We start from the raw sequence: 18,614 nt of genomic DNA on the forward strand, positions 1-18,614 counted from the left end.
CCCCGCACTCAGTGAGGAGCGTATGCTGTAGACGGCACGTGCTCCATTCATTTCTATGTGAGTGTTGAAAAGTCAGTCTCTTCGGTGCTCCCTTCCGGAGATCTTGGGTTGTCCCAGAGGTCAGACCTCCCGCGCTCAGGTAATCGTCCCCAATCCTATGTGTAAATTGTTTTCACGGGCCAACCCTTTTATTAAACACACTATTATTCATGCTGAAATGCATTATGTGCACTTTATTTTTTAAATTACGATTTTTTCTTCTTGTCCTGATATGGGACCTGCACTGTGCAATCTTCTAATTGCTTATATAATATTGGACCAAACTGTAGTCTCCTCCTACTGTGGTTGCTATTGACCATGGTGTATAGGGGTTAAAGGGGTACTCCACTGCTCAGCGTTTGGAACAAACTGTTCCGAACACTGCCCCCTCAATGTAAGTCTATGGTAGGGGGCATAACAGTCGTCACACCCCCTCCCATAGACTTGCATTGAGGGGGTGGGGCTATGACATTACAAGCTCCCGGCATCGGCTCCAGCGTTTGGAACACTTTGTTTTAAATGCTGAGCAGCGGATTACCCCTTTAAATATCCTCAAAGCACAGCCTCAAACTGCTTTTTTTTTGAGCAGCTGAACTCAAGACATTTGCAAGTGCAACTTCACCTCTGGCTAATAAAAGTCTAAAAAATGTTTTACTGTCTTTTTCTGGCCAAATTTGCTGTTTGCAATTGGGACTATTTTACAACACAAGCGGGAAAATATTTTTACGGTCCTAAACCATTTTAGGTGAATAATATTCGGGGGGGGGGGGGGGGGGGGGGCAGGGGATATATGGGAATGAGACCTGTTCCTTTCATTGAGGAAGGGCTTAATCTGTATATAAGGTATGAAATTTAGCATTGGAACAGAAGGTAAATTTAACCCCTTTGAGAACACAGACAATTTTATTTGCATCCTTTTTCCCTCCTCACTTTTTAAGAGCCATAACTCTTATATTTCTATCCACATTCCCATATGAGGGATTGTTTTTTTGCCCGACCAATTGTACTTTGTAATGGCACTTTTCTTTTTACCAAAAAATATACGGCACAATAAAAAAATATTTGTGGAAGATTGAAAACCGCAATTTAACAAATGTGAATAGAGCGTTTTGTTTTTATGCAGTACACTGACATGTTCTCTTTATTCTGTGTCAATATGATAAAAATGATACCCATGTTTACAGGCCTCTTTTACATGCTTCTTGGTACTGATCATGGCACCTAAAGATTGCTGATATCCGTCATTATGCATGAGGTCCCTGATAACAGGCCGCTTGTTCTGATCGTGTCAGGAGAAGCGGTGATCATGGAACCCTGTGACATACATATATGCTGCGTGTCCTCTAGGAGATAAAGGGGTACCCCGCTGCTCAGCGTTTGGAGCAAACTGTTCCGAACGCTGGAGCTCGTGATGTCTTAGCCCCGCCCCCTCAATGCTATTCTATGGGAGGGGGAGTGATGGCTGACACACTCCCTCCCATAGACTTGCACTGAGGGGGCGTGACACCATGAGGGGCGGGACTATGTTGTCACAAGCTCCCAGTTTTTTTCCAATCGCTGATCAGCGGAGTACCCCTTTAAAGACCGTTCCCGGAATCTTTGTTGTAAACAATTTTATTTAGTAACCAAAAGAACGTGTCCATACATTCAAATGTGCAAGTATAAAAAAGGTAAAAATCTAAGTGCTAGTAACTCCTTTTGTTCAGTGTCTGTTCCGTAATGTCTTTTAATGCAGACGTCCACAAGGAACAATCATTAGTAAGGCGACAATCAAAGAACTTTAATACATCAGTCATCATGGGTAAGACGTGCGAATTAGAGGATCCAGAGAGTGTTTTCGAGTTGTATTTTTTCTTTCTGGAAATCCCATCATGCCTCCGTGTTCCAATTGCAGCTTTTCCATGCCATATGGAATGGAAGTTTACACGTTTTCTATGAACATTTGCATTGTGCGCCAATGCGGCAAGCTTAATGCGAGCTTCTAATGCATTCAATTTTAAATAAACCCTTTTGCGCCTGTACTTTGATAGAAAATGGTGATATACGTCTATTTCTCCAGTGTGTAGAAACCGAGAGAGATGATGAAGGTCTTTGAGGACTTTGGGATTCATTACTACATCATATAATGCATGATATGGCTCAGAGTTCTCTTTAACCCAGGGTCGACAATGGCGTTCAAATTCTGTTAATGGTCTATGTGCACATGCATGGTAAAGTTCACCATGATCCCATTTATGCCGATCAGTCACATGCATAAGCACAGATTGCCACAGTTCACAAAGCACCTTGGCATCTCCATTGCTGGCACCCAAGCACCACCACAAGTGTTTCTTTATGCTAGGAATCCATTCTGCAATTACAGAACAGTTTTCCTTCCTGCATGCAGCTAGAAGCCGTTTCTCTATGCCTTTTGTGTATAGCCAAGCATCATACTCATGTTGGATCCTGTACTGCTGCTCACAAGTCTTTTTCAGTTTTGGATGATAGTCTGTAGAAACAGATGCGACTTCAAACCGGTCCCGTAAAATCCTGTTTAAGCACCGGACAAACGCTTTTCTTTTCAAAGCTACAAAGGAGTTAGCTTTGGTTCCCTGAATAGTTTCAAAGTCAACAATTCTCTTAGTTGCTGTATCAAGAAAAGTGTATATACCATACCTGTAACCATTCTCATAAGTATTGCATTGTCCACTACCTGCAAGACATAATCGAGTACCTAAAGAAGCCTTGTTGAGTCTCAGCCGTTCCTGCTGCCAGTGTAGGTTCACTGTAGGAAAGAGATATTTGTGTTGATATAGGTCATATAGATGGTGTGATATAAACTGCAGCCCCAATAAATGGCACAACTCTTGTACTTTGTGAAAATCTGATCCACTAAACAAAAGAGCAGCTGAACTCAAGACGTTTCCAAGTGCAACTTCCCCTCTGGTAGGCTGACTGTGCCATATATGAAAGGTGTGGCCTTTAAGACACTGACCAGTCACGGACAAGTAAGAACCCAAAACATGTTTTTGCGTATGGGTAACAAGGGCATTACAGTCTTCAATTTTACATCTAACCTTTCTGAACAGAACATCAAGGCATGACTCAAACACAATAAATTTGCGTTCTTTTACACAATTCTTGTCGGCAGTTTCTTGGCCTATACAACTGTCCCTGTCTGAGTACCCAGATGAATCAGACATGTGCTCTCGGTTTGGTACGGAACAATTCATTACCACTGGTTCTTTTGGCCGTGTGGACTGCTGTCTTTCTAATCCATTTAGCATAGAATTATCTGAAGTATTTACAGAAGCGTTAGCATTCACAACTCTATTGGAAGTTTTGGCAGTAGACCGACCAGTGTGGTACACATGGTCATGTTCTATTTTCCAAGACTGCCCACCAACATTGAACTCAAATTCTGGCCATTGCACACCTTTGTCCTGTGTATATGTATAGGGATCCGTCTGCGTGATGGCATCCACCATGAAAGGAATATGTTGTGGAGGGGTAGCGTCATGAATAGCAGTCAAGGCCAGCGGTGCCCTGAATAGGGTGGGTACTGCATCCTGTCTCAGAGCTCTTCTCTTACTGTGTGCTGGAACATAGCATTCTGAATCAAAATGGTCAGAACAGATTCGAGAAGAACTGTTATTCTTTTTGTAAAAAATGTTCTCAGCCAAAGCATCAATGTCCCCAAAATATTGATGGTTATTTCTTTCAATGCTTCTGAGCCACAGCTTTATTCTGGAGAGACTAGATGGAAATGCGTGCATTATGACTCCTTCCTCATTGCAATTCTTCTTTGTAGTCTTATGAATACAACCACTGACGATACAAGAGGGCATGACTTAATCTGAAAGAGGGAAAAAGAAAAAGTTATGAATGATCAGCAGACCTTGCATATTTGCCACTGCATAATGTATGCCCGATATCATTAGCCCGATCAGGTTATTGTTGGGCTATGCCAAATAGAGAGAAGGGCTACATCACCTAACTTTTACACACGTTGATTTTAGATGTTCCCTGAAGAGATTATGACTAACTGTACTTGTCACTGTTCACAGAATTGAAAGAAACAGATTTACATAGTACACAAAGGAGAATTCTCATAGCAAAAAACGTATCATAGGGGATACATTTTAGATGGGGGGTGGGGACACAGGCCCCAGCCGAAGATAGCCGAATGGCTCCCCCATAGAGCTATATGAAGGCGGGGTTCGGGACTCGCTGCTCCCAGGGAGAGATTGCGGAGGGTGTTGCATATTTTCCTACCGATTGAAGTCAATGGGTAGCAAAATCAGCTAGCTTGAATGTGTGCAAAAACAATCCAGCTCACCTCCACTAAGCCAGTGCACAACTAGTGTATCTACCTGTATGCTTTTAAGTCTTCTTCAATAAAGCCTGAGCCATTTTCCAAGCGCTGGATTACTTTTGACTTCTTGTAGCAAAATCAGCTGCAGAAAATATGTGGCAAAATACAGCACCCTGCCGTAACAGCATGTGTCTGAAGAGACACTGTAGAGTAGGACCCTTAGTCATGTTAACCCTTTACAGTCTGCCTCACTAGCCTGTGCTGGCTAATAACTGGGCTAGATTACGTTTCACCTGCCTTATAAACAAATATAAAATGATATGTGATCATTCAGCTGTTTGGGGCCGAGGAAAAACTTGGTCCATACACATTAGATAGAAGATAATACTGAACAGCTGAATGAATCATCATCCAATTCACATTTTAGTTCATATTAGCCAATACAGTTGTTCCAACTAAACTGTTAAAGGGGTACTCCACTGGCCAGCATTCGGGGGTCGGCCACAGCCCCTCAATTCAAGTCTATGGGAGGGGCCGTGGTGGTCGTTATGCCCCTCCCATAGACTTGCATTGAGTGGGCGTGGCATGACATCACGAGGGGACGTGGCCGACCCCCGCAGCACGCACACAGGGTTCGGAAATAAATGTTCTGAACACTGGCCAGAGGAGTAGCCCTTTAAAAAGGAAATCTGTCACCAGTGTCACCTGCACTAACCTGTCCAGGTAGTGCAGGTGACACTGATGACAACGTTACTCACCTTGTCCCAGTCGGTGGCTCTCCTGTAATTTTCTCCAGTATCTTCACTCCGGCCACCGGCTTGGGGCACGGGCGGAACTTAGTGATGTTACCGCTGCTGCCCGGGACCCTCTCTGCTGGGTCCTGGGAACAACAGCAGTTACGTCATTAAGCTCCGCCCGTGCCTCAAGCCGCTGCCTGGAGCGAAAATAAGACCGGAGAAAATTACAGGAGATCCCCGCCACAGACCGGGACAAGGTGAGTACCGTTGTCAGCAGGGATTTGTAAATGACTTCTATTAAAAAATCTTTACCCTTCCTGTACTTTTTAGCAGCTGTATGCTACAGGAGGAAATGCTTTTCTTTTTGAATTTCTTTTTTGTCTTGTCCAAAGTGCTCTCTGCTGACACCTGATGCCCGTATCAGGAACTGTCCAGAGCAGGAGAAAATCCCCATAGCAAACCTATGCTGCTCTGGACAGTTCCTGACACGGACAGAGGAGTCAGCAGAGAGCACTGTGGACAAGACAAAAAAGAAATAAAAAAAAAAGCATTTCCTCCTGTAGCATACAGTTGCTAAAAAGTACTGAAAGGGTAAAGATTTTTAAATAAAAAAGTCATTTACAAATCTTTAACTTTCTGGCACCAGTTGATTAAAAAAAATAAAAAAATATATATACATGTGTGTTTTCCACCGGAGTACCCCTTTAATGAGGGTGAAATTAAAGATTAAAAGCTGCTGACTGAAAGCAGGGGGGGGTGGCATACAGTTCAGAGCAGTGTTTCCCAACCAGGGTGCCTCCAGTTGTTGCAAAACTACAACTCCCAGCATGCTTGGGAAGCCTTTGACTGTCCGGGAAAATAGGGTTTCAGAGTTAGGTTTAGATATAATGTTGGGGTTTCCTGCGTATTACCTGTATTTGGATTTTCAGGGTCAGATTTCCAAAAAAAAATAAAAAATTTGGTGGTCTCCAAACTGTAGCCCTCCAGATGTTGCAAAACTACAATTCCCAGCATGCCCAGACAGTCAGGGATGCTGGGCGTGTAGTTATGCAACATCTGGAGGGCTACAGTTTGGAGACCACTACTTCTTAGCGGTCTCCAAACTATTCTTCCCCAGTTGTTGCATAACTACAACTCCTAGCATGCCCAGACTGTCCAAGAATGCTGGGAGTTGTAGTTCTGCAACATCTGAAGGGCCAGCTATTGCATAACTACACTCCCAGCATCCCTGACTGTCTGGGAATGCTGGGAATTGTAGTTTTGCAACAGTAGGCCCACTGGTTGGGAAACACTGAGCTAGAGTCTGTTTCCTAACTCAGTGATTCCAACCCGTGTGCCTCAAGCTGTTGCAAAACTACAACTCCCAGAATGTACGGTCTGTCAGTGCATTCTGGGAGTTGTCACTTTGCCACAGCTGAAGGTTTGGGGGTGCCCCACCTCCCATATAAATGTACAGGGTACATTCACACGGGCAGGTTTACAGTGGGTTTCCTTCTACAAATTTGAGCTGTGGCAAATTTTCCACCGCAGCTCAAACTCCCAGCGGAAAACTTACTGTGAACCCCTGCCTGTGTGAATGTACCCTAAAAACACTAACAAAAATAAAAAAGTAAAACACTACACATACACCCCCTTACAAGTTCCCCCCCCCAATAAAAAACGTCTCATATGGAAGTGTTTCCTAAATGGAACCTCCAGCTGTTCCAAAACCACAACTCCCAGTATTGCCGGACAGCCATAGACTGTCCTGGCAGGCTGGGAGTCTTGCAACAGCTGGAAGCACCCTGTTTGGGAAACACTGCTGTAGGGTTTTGGTGGAGACAAGCCCCATCCTTGTAACCGGGTCCGCCCCTATTGCAAATTCCTTATTTAGGCCTTAAATGCGCAATGCACTCTCTCACTTAGGAGCCCTGTCATATTTCAATGCAAAAGTTTAGAGCCACATGTGAGGTATTTCCGTACTCGGGATAAATTGCGTTACAAATTTTGGGGGGGATTTTTCTCCTTTTACCCCTTATAAAAAGGAAAAGTTGGGGGCTACACCAGCATGTTGCCCCATACTTTTCATTTTCACAAGAGGTAAAAGGAGAAAAAGACCTCCAAAATTTCGAACGCAATTTATACGGAAATACCCCATATGTGTACGTAAAATGCTCTGCGGACGAACTACGTGGCTCAGGAGTGAGAGAGCACCATATACATTTGAGGCCTATCGGGGTGGCTGATCGTTACAGCGGTTCTGACATGAACGCAAAAAAAAATTTTTTAAAAAAACGTGACCCTATTTTGGAAACTGCACCCCTCACGGAACGTAACAAGGGGTATAGGGAGCCTTAACAACCCACAGGTCTTTGACAAATTTTCATTAAAGTTGGACATGAAAATTAAAATAAAAAATTTTCCCCTGAAATGCTGCTGTTACCCAAAATTTTTCATTTTCACAAGGGGTAATAGGAAAAAAGCCCCCCAAAATGTGTAAACCCATTTCTTCTGAGTATATAAATATCCCATATGTGGATGTAAAGTGCTCTGCTGGCGAACTACAATGCTCAGAAGAGAAGGAGCGCCATTGGACTTTTTGAGAGAGAATTAGGCTGGAATTGAAGGCTGTGTGTGTTTACAAAGCCCCCATGGTGCCAGAACAGTGGCCCCCCTCCACATGTGACCCCATTTTGGAAACTACACCCCTCACGGAATGTAACAAGGGGTGCAGTGAGCATTTACGCCCCACAAGTGTCTGACAGATTTTTTGAACAGTCCGTAAAAATGAAAAATGTAATTTTTCATTTGTACAGCCCACTGTCCAAAGATGTGCCAGTGGGGTGTAAATACTCACTGCACCCCTTATTAAATTCTGTGAGGGTTGTAGTTTCCAAAATAGTATGCCATGTGGGTTTTTTATTTTATTTATTTCTTTACTGTTCTGGCATCATGGGGACTTCCTAAATGCGACATGCCCCCAAAAACCATTTCAGCAAAATTCGCTCTCCAAAAACCCAATGTCGCTCCTTCCCTTCTGAGCCCTCTACTGCGCCCGCCGAACACTTGACATACACATGAGGTATTTCCTTACTCGAGAGAAATTGGGTTACAAATTTTGGGGGGCATTTTCTCCTATTACTCCCTGTGAAAATGAAAAGTTTGGGGTAACACCAGCATTGAAAGTTCGTCAATACTTAGACAATGCACGGTCCCGGGGAACAGGATGACACCACCCCAACGCAGCGTTTCGGACAAGCCTTTGCCCTCGACAAAGGCTTGTCCGAAACGCTGCGTTGGGGTGGTGTCATCCTGTTACCCGGGACCGTGCATTGTCTAAGTATGTACTAATCACTATAGGGCTGTTTTTCTTCTTTGTAGCTCTTCATTGTATATATATATTTATCATATGTTACTACTTTTAATGAACGGGGTACAGTGCGACACCTTGGTGTTTTTTGTTTTCTATCCCCCATTGAGTGTGTTATGCCTCCAATGTGTTTTTATATATGTGATTTAATAAACTTTGGATTTTGTATATTTCCATAAAGTGACTCCATCTTTTTTTGTTGTGCTAATATGTATGGGAGTTCATACTAGCTGTAGTGATTTGGGTTTACTTTTGCACCTTGAGTGCGTTACTATTAGCAATTGCATTACATAATATAGTTCTTTAGTCAATATATTTTGACGCTTTATAGTAACCCTATCCTTTTTGTGTTTTTTGTATTCATGCTCACTAACATAAAGTAGAATATGTCACGAAAAAAACTCTCGGAATCAGAATGAAAGGTAAAAGCATCCCAGAGTTATTAATGCTTAAAGTGACAGTGATCAGATGTGCAAAAAATGCTCCCGTCCCTAGGGTTATAATGGGCTCCGTGACCCCAAGGGGTTAAAATATATATATATATATATATATATATATATATATATTTTTAAGTTTTCATTCTGTTATGAATAAAGTTTCACTTGTTTGATAGGCTACGGTTTTGGGTACAGGGAAAAAAATAAATAAAACTGATAAAACCGTACAGGATGCAAAACGGACACAACCTGATGCATCGTTTGGCATACGGTTTTCAATGGAGAGTCAATGCATACGGTTTTCAAATTGAAATCGTAGACGGGAACTGTATTGCAAAAACGTAGTGTGAACCCAGCCTTACCACGATTTTACTATACAGTTTCATAAAAAAAAAAAAATATATATATATATATATATATATATATATATATATATATATATAAATATATATATATATAAAACTTATGCAACCGTACAGCAAACCGCAGCCATAGACTTCCCATTCAAAACCGTATGCACCATATTGTATACGGTTGTCTACGTTCTTCAACTTTTTTTTTTTCTGGACAGAAAACCATGGACTGCCACGGTTTTTGGTCCGGGCAAAAAAACGTATTATACTTTTTTTTTTTTTTTTTACATTGGCGTCAATGGGAACCATACAGAACCGTATGTGCATACGGTTCCATCCAGTTTTCACCATACGGTTTTTGACTTTGCAGTTTTTTTTTTCTTGGAATTTCAATCAAACAAGTGAAACTTTATTAATTAATAATCAATTCAAACCGTATACAGATAAAACTTTGTACACACATTTGGATACAGTTTAGTCAGGTTTTGAGGAATCCGTTTTTCTTATCAAAAAACCTGATACAGGAACTGTATTGTAAAAATGTGGTGTGATCCCACCCTTATGCGTTTTTTCCTATAAAACGTATACATTAAACAGACAGCTATAGCGTGAACGCAGCCAATGAGTGAAGACATACATTGTAACTATTAAGCAATCTGCAGTAATGGATCTGCCCGGATAACTGCAGGACAGTGTGAGCAGCGGATTAGACAGTGGTGAGTGGCCGGTACATGTGACTGCTCCCTACATCACACAACTCTGTACTCACAGTGCGGTAGTTGTCGGCGGTAATGTGTGCACACGGCGGGCCGTCCGCCAAGCACGAGGATCACTGGCCGAGCCCTTTATCCGTCACCTTCCGGCGCTCACTGCAGGCGGACAGGAAGTACAAGCAGAGAAGATGGGGCAGGCTGCACGAGCTGTGCTCTGTACGGAGGGGGCGTGGCCGAGGATCACGTGATTATGTGTTCTTCCAGTCAAGTGAAGTAGGGGGGAAGCTATAAGGAGGAGTATTCAGCATTTTCTGTTCCATGTGGAATAAGCATTAGGGAATTGCAGCTTCTCTATGGACGATCACATGAACCTACGTTATAAAATATACCCTGCAGATTGTATGGCACCTCACTGGCAGACCCAGCACTAGCCCATACCGCCACTAGGGTTGCCACCATCCAACCAATTCCCCAACTCCCAGAATGTTGCACCATATCATATACAGAGGTCACTCAAGTTACAATATTAATTGGTTCCGGGACGACCATTGTATGTTGAAACCATTGTATGTTGAGAACAGAACTCTATGGAAACCTGGTAATTGCTTCTAAAGCCCTAAAATGTCATCCAAAAATAGGAAAAAAAGTGAGAATTAAAGAAAAATAAGTAGATAACTAATATAGATAAAGCAAATCCTTACATATAAAAGTAAGAAAGAGCTGCTGGGAGCTGTAAATCACTGTCTATGTCAGTGTTTCCCAAGCAGGAAGCCTCCAGTTGTTGCAAAACTACAACTCCCAGGATGCCCGGACAGCCAAAGGCTGTCCGGGCATGCTGGGAGTTGTAGTTTTGCAACAGCTGGGGGCACCCTGCTTGGGAAGCACTGGTCTATGTAGAGGACCGGAGCTTCTTCGGGGTCCTGTACAGAACACGCAATGTCCTAAAAAAGTAACATGGAGTCACCCTTACCTGGTGTCCAAAGGAGCAGGTAACCCTGGTACAGGTAAAGAGTACAGAACATGTAATACCTCCCTGTACTGTAGGGGCGCTACCAGACACCAGTCAGTGCATGCACTTCAGGGTGTTTTACCAGTAAACCATTCTAATTGGTGAGTTCTTCTGGCCATTGACAAGTTTCACAGATCTGGACTGTCTGTAGCATTGTATGTTGAGTCTGGTTTCAACTTACAATGGTCCAGAAAAGACCATTGTATGTTGAAACTATTGTATGTTGAGGCCATTGTAAGTTGAGGGATCACTGTACCAGTGTTTCCCAACCAGAGCGCCTCCAGCTGTTGCAAAACTACAACTACTGGGAGTTGTAGTTTTGCAACAGCTGGAGGCACCTCTGGTTGGGAAACACTGACCTATACTATATACTATATATAGTTCAACATGCTGGGAGTTGTAGTTGTCGTTCGGGGCAGCTGATGAGCTGTATCAGGGCATGCTGGGAGTTGTAGTTAGTAACTAACTGCAACTCTTAAACTTAATTAAAAAAAAATAAAAAAAAGCGATCAAAAAGTCACATCAAAACAAAGGTGGTACTGTTAAAGGAGTATTCCAGCTCAAAATAACTTATCTTTTATCCAAAGGATAGGAGATAAGTTATAGATCGCAGGGGATCCGAGTGATGGGGCCGCGGCAGTCTGCAGGAAGTGAAGGGCAGACACGCCCCCTCTATGTATCTCTATGGGGTACATGGAGTGGCGTGTCGGCCGCCGCGTCATGCGGGGACGGAATGCCCCCTTTCCAGCATAATGCCGTGCCCTTGTCCAGGAGATCCCGGGGGGCACCAGTGCTCGGACCCCCCGCGATCTATAACTTATCCCCTTTCCTTCGGATAGGGGATAAGTTATATTGCACTATAGATCTCCTTTAAAAACTAAAGACCGAAGCGCAAAAAATGAGCCCTCATACAGGCCCGTATAAGGAGAAATAAAAAAGTTATAGGGGTCAGAATAGGACAAAATTTCCCCTGCATATGTGTATCCTGTGATGTCACGCATAAATAATTAATTATGCAAATGAGCATGGCTGGTATTTTTGGGCAAGAAAGGCGGCAACCCTAACGTCACTAGGGAGCAGTAGTCCACATGGGCATAAGACTCCAGGTGGTGGTGCCAGGGAGGGTTCCTCAATATCTGTACTTGTTCTGCCTGATACATGAGGTCTTGGTTGGGGACTCCTTTCTATTATCCACAGCCTCAGGTCCGGATTATAAAGTTGGCCGACCTTTCATCCAATTATTGTACACTTTAGTGGGTCTCAAAAGTTACTGCTACAGGTGACCCAAGCTTCTGGAGAATACATCAATTGACCATGTTATTCTCGGGCTTTTAAACAGATATTCTGCCAATTGGTCCGTCAGGGGATGTGTTTTAAAGCGTATGTCCGGTGATGGCAGCAGCAGGATATTTGTTTAAAATTCCCAGCAACTTCAGAGCCAAGACCAAGACCATGTTCACACATCCAGAATGTCCACAAAGAAAATCTCAGTGCAGACATTCTGGGAGTGCGGGCGCCGGCGCTAGGACCACACTGGAATGCGCCGTCTCATAGACTACTATGCATTCTGTGCTGTGTCCGCAGAAAAAATTAACATGTCCATTCTTTATGCAGGCACGAAAAATGGAATTTCTGTGCCAGAAACATCTTTCGGACATGTGCACAGTGCAGAAGAACCTCTTTGAAATCAACGGGACTCTGCTGCTCTGGAATCTCCGGCAGGAGATGTATAAGCCAGAAGTCCCATGCAAGTCTATAGGACGTCTGGCACAAACATCTCTGGATCACTTTAGTCTCAGGCTCTGAAGATGCAGAGAATTGTAAACAGATATGCTGCCTGTATTGGATGGATGCTTTAATGGAAACGTGTCATCAGAAAATTAGATATTTCAGTTTTTATGTTAAAGGGGTTCTCCGGTGCTTAGACATCTTATCCCCTATCCAAAGGATAGGGGATAAGATGCCTGATCGCGGGAGTCCCGCCGCTGGGGACCCCTCGGGATCTTGCTCGCTGCACCCCGATTGTAATCAGTCCCCGGAGCGTGTTCGCTCTGGGTCTGATTACCGACGACCACTGGGCCGGCGGCGTGTGACGTCACGCTCCGCTCCTCAATGCAAGTCTATAGAAGGCTTGCATTGAGGGGCGGAGCGTGACGTCACATGGGGGCGGGGGCGTGACGTCACACACCGCCGGCCACACGCTCCGTGGACTGATTGCAATCGGGGGGCCGCGTGCAAGTTCCTGGGGGTCCCCAGTGGCGGGACTCCCGCGATCAGGCATCTTATCCCCTATCCATTGGATAGGGGATAAGATGTCTAAGCACCGGAGAACCCCTTTAAAGGAGTACTCTGGGAAAGGGTTGGTTCTTTTTTACCAACATGCCCATTCTATCAGGTATAAAAATAAACATCTATTTCCTCCTGCCTCTCTCACGATTCCTCCGTTGTTCAGCTGCGGTCCCCAATGCGCTCCTCTTCCTGGTACCCTGTGGTCAACACTTTCATGGTGCAGCTTAGCGAATCACTGCCCGCAGCTATGTCCTGCCCCGGCCAGTGACTGGCTGAGTGGCAATGTGGCATATTGAGCCCCGGCACCAGGAATAAGGCTGGGTTCACACTACGGAATTACTGCCTGCAATTCCGCTTTGAAATTGCAGACAGAAATTGTGCTTACTAAAAATGCACAAGCTAGTCAATGGGTTTTTTGTCCACCAATTCACACTTCGTAATTTTTAATGCAGAATTTGTGAATGTAAAATTCGCCTGAAGAATGGTGGTGCTCATTCTTCAGGTGGATCTACTCGCGGAACACATTGCAGTCTATTGGGGACGGCAATGTCCGCGAGGTCCTAGCGTCGACTGATTCAGTCAGCGCTGGCCGCACTCGGAATCTCTAGACGGAATTTTTCCGTCTGGAGATTCCGTAGTGTGAACCTAGTCTAAGAATGGGGCCAGGGCTCCAAACGTCACATTGCTGCTCAGTGAATCACTGGCTGAGGCGGGCCATCGATGTGGCCAGTGATCAGTTGAGCCATAGCTTAGTGGCCAGAGTGAAAATGGGAAAACTCTTCCTTACAAGTCAATAAAATGTTTGTGACTTTCAAGTTAAACACACAGGGCTGTTCTCTTAATCCAGCCTATAGAGTTGAATGAAGCAGCAGCACATATCTGCCCATATCATGGCGGCCCCCGCTTCGGGCGTTTGTCGTGTAGTGCCACTCTGTGGGAGAGCCGGGGCTCCGTACAGACGATCGCGGGGTGGGTGGGGCCATAGTGCTTGGACCCCCCGCATCTAAAACTTATCCCATATCCTGCAGATAGGGGATACGTTTTTCTGTACTTATCGGGCATGAGACTTGTTATTTAAGTCAGTGGGACCCGTTGGGATCTAGTGGTGTCAGTTGTGCTCTGACCCGTTCTGGGTCCATTTGGCATGAAAAAAACTAACAAAAAAAAAAAAACTGCCCTGGAACAGGATGGAGCATAACAGCGGTGTGAACTGAGCCTTGCCTATTGCATCAAAATGTGCATCTTTCGTAAAAAAGCCATTTTTTGTCAACCAGATCAGCGCTGGTGGAGATTTGCTACTAATTAAGGGTCGCTCATGGCAAAAAGTCACTCAAGATAAATCATGCAAAAAGTTAGGGTGCATTCACAATACGATTTTATCATCCTACTTCTTCTCAAGATTTTTCACTTTGAAATCGTACAAATCTGCATGCCAATTCGTATCCATTGACTTCCATTCATTAATGATAGACAACAAATGCATCAGTTTTCATCTGCATCTGATTTTGCACGATTTAAGATCGGACATAAAATCGTGGTCAACCAGATTCAAAATCGGATCGAAATTGTGTCCCTTTTTATTATTGAGGTCAATGTAAATCGCATGAAATCGTGTTACTGTGTGAAGACTACGGCATATATATATATATATATATATATACAGAATTTAAGAAAAAGGCATCTAAATTAAAGGGGTTCTCCGGTGTTTAAACATCTTATCCCCTATCCAAAGGATAGGGGATAAGATGCCTGATCGCGGGAGTCCCACCGCTGGGGACCCCCGGGATCATGCACACGGCACCCCGTTTGTAATCAGTCCCCGGACACGTCTCATCACACACACACAGCTCTGCACAACCAAGCACACTGCCACCTGCTACAGCCCTGCTTACTCACTGCACACTAACAGCACAGACAGAGGGGTCTGCATTCCCAGGGGGGATTTATAATCAGTTTTCCCCTGTTTTTGCGATGTTGATTTATCGCACGATTTGTCGCAGTAGCTGTTTAGAGACTTTTCATTAAAGGGGTTCTCTGGTGCTTAAACATCTTATCCCCTTTCCAAAGGATCGCGGGCCCCCCCCCCCCCCCCCCCCGTAGGCTTGCATTGCGGGGCGGAGCGTGACGTCACAGGCTGGCGAAGGTGTGACGTCACACGCCGCCTGCCCTGTAATTGCCGGTAATCAGTCCCGCAGCGAACACGCACCGGGACTGATTACAAACGGGGTACCGCGTGCATGATCCCGGGGGTCCCCTGCGGCGGGACTCCCGCGATCAGGCATCTTATCCCCTATCCTTTGGATAGGGGATAAGATGTTTAAGCACCGGAGAACCCCTTTAATGAAAAGTCTCTAAACAGCTACTGCGACAAATCGTGCGATAAATCAACATCGCAAAAACAGGGGAAAACTGATTATAAATCCCCCCTGGGAATGCAGACCCCTCTGTCTGTGCTGTTAGTGTGCAGTGAGTAAGCAGGGCTGTAGCAGGTGGCAGTGTGCTTGGTTGTGCAGAGCTGTGTGTGTGTGATGAGACGTGTGTGTGTGTGTGATGAGACGTGTGTGTGTGTGACAGTGTGTGTGTGTGACAGTGCGTGTGTGTGATGAGACGTGTGTGTGTGACAGTGTGTGTGTGTGATGAGACGTGTATGTGTGTGTGTGACAGTGTGTGTGTGTGTGTGATGAGACATGTGTGTGATGAGACGTGTGTGTGTGTGACAGTGTGCGTGTGTGTGACAGTGTGTGTGTGTGATGAGACGTGTATGTGTGTGTGACAGTGTGTGTGTGTGTGTGATGAGACGTGTGTGTGATGAGACGTGTGTGTGTGTGACAGTGTGTGTGTGTGATGAGACGTGTGTGTGATGAGACGTGTATGTGTGTGTGACAGTGTGTGTGTGTATGTGATGAGACGTGTGTGTGTGACAGTGTGTGTGTGTGATGAGACGTGTGTGTGATGAGACGTGTATGTGTGTGTGACAGTGTGTGTGTGTATGTGATGAGACGTGTGTGTGTGACAGTGTGTGTGTGTGATGAGACGTGTGTGTGATGAGACGTGTATGTGTGTGTGACAGTGTGTGTGTGTGTGTGTGTGATGAGACGTGTATGTGTGTGTGACAGTGTGTGTGTGTGACAGTGTGTGTGTGTGTGTGATGAGACGTGTGTGTGTGTGTGTGACAGTGTGTGTGTGACAGTGTGTGTGTGTGATGAGACGTGTGTGTGACAGTGTGTGTGTGTGATGAGACGTGTGTGTGATGAGACGTGTGTGTGTGTGTGTGACAGTGTGTGTGTGATGAGACGTGTGTGTGACAGTGTGTGTGTGTGATGAGACGTGTGTGTGACAGTGTGTGTGTGATGAGACGTGTGTGTGTGTGACAGTGTGTGTGTGTGATGAGACGTGTGTGTGACAGTGTGTGTGTGTGTGATGAGACGTGTGTGTGATGAGACGTGTGTGTGTGTGACAGTGTGTGTGTGATGAGACGTGTGTGTGACAGTGTGTGTGTGATGAGACGTGTGTGTGTGTGACAGTGTGTGTGATGAGACGTGTGTGTGTGTGACAGTGTGTGTGATGAGACGTGTGTGTGACAGTGTGTGTGTGTGATGAGACGTGTGTGTGACAGTGTGTGTGTGTGTGTGATGAGACGTGTGTGTGTGTGTGATGAGACGTGTGTGACAGTGTGTGTGTGATGAGACGTGTGTGTGTGTGACAGTGTGTGTGTGTGATGAGACGTGTGTGTGACAGTGTGTGTGTGTGTGATGAGACGTGTGTGTGACAGTGTGTGTGTGTGTGATGAGACGTGTGTGTGTGTGACAGTGTGTGTGTGACAGTGTGCTTGGTTGTGCAGAGCTGTGTGTGTGTGATGAGACGTGTGTGTGTGTGACAGTGTGTGTGATGAGACGTGTGTGTGATGAGACGTGTGTGTGATGAGACGTGTGTGTGTGACAGTGTGCTTGGTTGTGCAGAGCTGTGTGTGTGTGTGTGTGTGACAGTGTGTGTGTGTGATGAGACGTGTATGTGTGTGTGTGACAGTGTGTGTGTGTGTGACAGTGTGTGTGTGTGTGTGATGAGACATGTGTGTGATGAGACGTGTGTGTGTGTGACAGTGTGCGTGTGTGTGACAGTGTGTGTGTGTGATGAGACGTGTATGTGTGTGTGACAGTGTGTGTGTGTGTGTGTGTGATGAGACGTGTGTGATGAGACGTGTGTGTGTGTGACAGTGTGTGTGTGTGATGAGACGTGTGTGTGATGAGACGTGTATGTGTGTGTGACAGTGTGTGTGTGTATGTGATGAGACGTGTGTGTGTGACAGTGTGTGTGTGTGATGAGACGTGTGTGTGATGAGACGTGTATGTGTGTGTGACAGTGTGTGTGTGTATGTGATGAGACGTGTGTGTGTGACAGTGTGTGTGTGTGATGAGACGTGTGTGTGATGAGACGTGTATGTGTGTGTGACAGTGTGTGTGTGTGTGTGTGTGATGAGACGTGTATGTGTGTGTGACAGTGTGTGTGTGTGACAGTGTGTGTGTGTGTGTGATGAGACGTGTGTGTGTGTGTGTGACAGTGTGTGTGTGACAGTGTGTGTGTGTGATGAGACGTGTGTGTGACAGTGTGTGTGTGTGATGAGACGTGTGTGTGATGAGACGTGTGTGTGTGTGTGTGACAGTGTGTGTGTGATGAGACGTGTGTGTGACAGTGTGTGTGTGTGATGAGACGTGTGTGTGTGTGTGACAGTGTGTGTGTGTGATGAGACGTGTGTGTGACAGTGTGTGTGTGTGTGATGAGACGTGTGTGTGATGAGACGTGTGTGTGTGTGACAGTGTGTGTGTGATGAGACGTGTGTGTGACAGTGTGTGTGTGATGAGACGTGTGTGTGTGTGACAGTGTGTGTGATGAGACGTGTGTGTGTGTGACAGTGTGTGTGATGAGACGTGTGTGTGACAGTGTGTGTGTGTGATGAGACGTGTGTGTGACAGTGTGTGTGTGTGTGTGATGAGACGTGTGTGTGTGTGTGATGAGACGTGTGTGACAGTGTGTGTGTGATGAGACGTGTGTGTGTGTGACAGTGTGTGTGTGTGATGAGACGTGTGTGTGACAGTGTGTGTGTGTGTGATGAGACGTGTGTGTGACAGTGTGTGTGTGTGTGATGAGACGTGTGTGTGTGTGACAGTGTGTGTGTGACAGTGTGCTTGGTTGTGCAGAGCTGTGTGTGTGTGATGAGACGTGTGTGTGTGTGACAGTGTGTGTGATGAGACGTGTGTGTGATGAGACGTGTGTGTGATGAGACGTGTGTGTGTGACAGTGTGCTTGGTTGTGCAGAGCTGTGTGTGTGTGTGTGTGTGTGTGTGTGTGTGTGATGAGACGTGTATGGGTTGTGCCTCCCTCGCACCAATCCCAGGC

At 45.3% G+C, this 18,614-nt stretch overlaps 1 protein-coding gene across 2 annotated transcripts; it reads right to left on the reverse strand.

Moving 5' to 3' along the window:
* Nucleotides 1-1,635: 1,635 nt before the first annotated feature.
* On the reverse strand, nt 1,636-10,136 carry LOC130310103 (uncharacterized). Of its 2 annotated transcripts, XM_056552373.1 has the most exons (3): nt 9,979-10,136; nt 3,455-3,874; nt 1,636-2,803 (listed from the first exon to the last, which is right to left on the reverse strand). In XM_056552373.1, the coding sequence occupies exons 2-3, from the start codon at nt 3,864-3,866 to the stop codon at nt 1,725-1,727; spliced, it is 1,491 nt and encodes a 496-aa protein (XP_056408348.1). In that variant the 5' UTR covers nt 3,867-3,874; nt 9,979-10,136; the 3' UTR covers nt 1,636-1,724. The 2 variants fall into 2 exon arrangements, with proteins under 2 accessions (XP_056408348.1, XP_056408346.1); XM_056552371.1 differs by having other exon boundaries at nt 1,636-3,874.
* Between the last annotated feature and the right edge of the window lie 8,478 nt (nt 10,137-18,614).

The sequence above is a fragment of the Hyla sarda genome, chromosome 1 (assembly GCF_029499605.1).
Source record: "Hyla sarda isolate aHylSar1 chromosome 1, aHylSar1.hap1, whole genome shotgun sequence".
Taxonomy (NCBI): Eukaryota; Metazoa; Chordata; class Amphibia; order Anura; family Hylidae; genus Hyla; species Hyla sarda.

What these genes read in the sequence shown, in the direction of transcription:
- LOC130310103 (XM_056552371.1), bottom strand. Translation starts at nt 3,866, where the DNA reads ATGCCCTCTTGTATCGTCAGTGGTTGTATTCATAAGACTACAAAGAAG.